Source organism: Propithecus coquereli, unplaced genomic scaffold (genome assembly GCF_000956105.1).
Source record: "Propithecus coquereli isolate 6110/MARCELLA unplaced genomic scaffold, Pcoq_1.0 Scaffold64, whole genome shotgun sequence".
In the NCBI taxonomy this organism is placed as follows: domain Eukaryota; kingdom Metazoa; phylum Chordata; class Mammalia; order Primates; family Indriidae; genus Propithecus; species Propithecus coquereli.
The window spans coordinates 4,493,959-4,496,672 of record NW_012152396.1 but is presented as its reverse complement, the minus strand read 5'-3'; the positions used below and the strand labels follow the sequence as shown (position 1 = coordinate 4,496,672).

The window sequence follows — 2,714 nt, the reverse complement described above, 5'->3', positions numbered from 1 at the left end:
TATGTTTTCCTCTAGTTGATTTAAAGTTTTAGGTCTACATTTAAGTCTTTAATCCATTTTGAGTTGATATTTGTATGTGGGGTGAGTTAAGGGCCCAATTTCATTCTGCTGCATGTGAATATGCTGTTTTCCCAGCACCATTTATTGAAGAGAATGTTCTTTCTCGATGTGTGTTACTAGCACCTTTGTCAAACATCACTTGATCTTAAATGTCTGTATTTATTCCTGTGCTCTTGATTCTGTTACATTGATTTATAAGTCTGTATTTGTGCCAGCACCATGTTGTTTTGATTACTATAGCTTTGTGGTATATTTTGGGATCAGGTAGTGATGCTTCTAATGTTGTTCTTTTTTTCTCAGGGTTGCTTTGGCTACTCAGGGTCTTTTGTGGTTCCATATGAATTTTAGGATTTTCTTTTCTATTTCTGTAAAAAATATCATTGGAATTTTGATACAAATTGCAGTGAATCTGTGGACTGCTTTGTGTAGTGGACATTTTAACAATTAATATTGTGACATGTTTTTTATAGTCATTTGAATGTCATACACATGTTGGTGGGGAAAATTTCAAAAATTGCAAACTATAAATTGTTTGGCAAATGCAGTACTAAGAAAAAAAAAAAGACTTTTTTCTGCATGAGCCGAACAATTGCCAAACACTGCCAAAAAATGGATAGATTTGTGATGTTAATAAATTCCTGATTTCTAGACTTCATAGTCATATGATATGAAATCAGAGTGTTCCATGTGTTGAATTCTTTTTCTATTTTAAATGTGAGTGATATATCACTACACTAATTTTAACATAATGAATCTATAGCGCTGTCTCTCAAAGCATTTTTCTCAGGGGGAAACCTTAATAACTGCTAAGATCCTTCCCAACTTGATGATGTTTTTTCAGTGCAGCTATACTGGAAGAAAAGAATTAGAAGTATGAATTTTTGGTACAATTTAAATAGCACAAAAGCTACAACATGTATTAAGATATTAAGTTATATCATTAGATAAAAGACAATATTAATAACCATATAAAGATCTCATATAATAGCATCATAAAACTTTATTTTCTGCATGTCATGTAATTGTTGTTTAAAACTTACAGAACTACTGAAATCTTTACTATACTGGCAATATTCACTATGTGCAATTCAAGTATGCACAAAGTTCAGAACCACAATTTAGTTAAATTATAATAGTCCTCCAACAACAAAGTTCAAATTCCATCTATCATGCCATATTAACTGTGAGTAATTATATAATGGCTGCTAGCTCTTCAATCCGCAGATCACTATGGAAATAACACATGAACACCATGATCAGTGAACAATCATGGCATGGCACTTCCTTCAAAGTCTGCTGAGGTTTGGTCACTGCATGTTTGGTATTGTTCAAACATAGACAGCAAAGGGTGTTCTCTCCACGTCTCCCAAAGATAAACTCGCATAACATGGATTACAAAAGTGGATAATCGACAAAGGAGATGAGCCTATAAAAATGCAAGTACAGCAAGGAAACAAAATATAATAATGCTGGAATGGAAAGTGGATGTGAGCAGAAGCTCTGAGAATGGTGACAACAAAGGAAAGACAAGAAGCTTGCATGAAATGAAGGTAAAAACTATGTTGAAAAAGCCTGATAAACATAAAAAACAAGATAAAGTCACTTCAATAGGATTCTAAGTCAATGGAAATGGAGTTGTACCCAGAGTTCTAATTGAATGTAAATGGAGTTGTACAAAAAATAACTGACCATGGAATGTTGACACTGTAGCCAGAGGAACTTAGTGAAGGTGAACTGATTCACATAAATGAGGAAAATGATCTGACAAAAAGGATGACAATGTCCCAGAAGAAGTGACACTAGCATAAAATTTCACATTAAAGGAATTCTCAGAGATATTTCATGGGACTGAAAGTACAAAGGACAAAATTTTGGAAGCTAATCAAACTTCGAAAGGAATATGATAATTCAATTCACCAAGGCATAGAAAAAGCTACTTGCTCCATTCTATAACTTCTAAATTCCAGAATGAGAAGAAGGCAAGCACTGTTCAAACTATTCTTGATAAGCATTTTACAAAGAAATCAAACACTTTAATTCTCAATATTTCTAATGCCTTATAGTGTACTGAATAAGTATTTGTTTTACTAATTTTTAATTTACCTATACATTTATAAACCACAGTAGGGAAATTCTTAATGCTTTGGCAGAAAATTTTAAAGGTCACAGAAAAATTGTCATCTTTCCCACTGATTATTAAGATTCTTTTGCCTGGTTTCAGCTCATACAGTCATTTTTATGGTCCTGCACTACTGTGCAAAGCAAGAAGTGCATGTATTGCCAATGCCTAAATTTTTCAGTTTTTTGTCACTATAAGCATAAATCATTCAGAAATCAACACCTATTATACATATTACTAGTATAATAACTAATGCCCTTCTGAACATATTTTATAAATTACTTTCAGTGTCATGACACAATGTTGAAAGATGCCCTTTCTCCTAGCCAAACTAGATATATAGAAGAGCATTATGTACCTGGCAGTGGTAACTGAACTAATATACCACTGACTCTTGGGTCCATGTTCAATTGATCAGTTATATCCAAAAGTTCTTCCTGAGAAACATCCTTGGGTTTTAGAATAAGCTCACTACAGATACCTGGAAGAAAAACAAGCAGAGAAAGCTGCTTGACTAAATAAGACATGGTTTTTC

General features: G+C 33.1%; 1 protein-coding gene across 1 annotated transcript in view; it reads right to left on the bottom strand.

Moving 5' to 3' along the window:
- MTHFD2L (methylenetetrahydrofolate dehydrogenase (NADP+ dependent) 2-like) overlaps positions 1 to 2,646 on the bottom strand; it is a 105,307-nt gene extending 102,661 nt beyond the window's left edge. The window contains exon 1 of the mRNA XM_012659871.1: positions 2,538 to 2,646. Within this exon, the coding sequence (XP_012515325.1) occupies positions 2,538 to 2,583 (46 nt within the window). The 5' untranslated portion in view covers positions 2,584 to 2,646. The remainder of the gene's footprint in view (positions 1 to 2,537) is intronic.
- Positions 2,647 to 2,714: the final 68 nt, after the last annotated feature.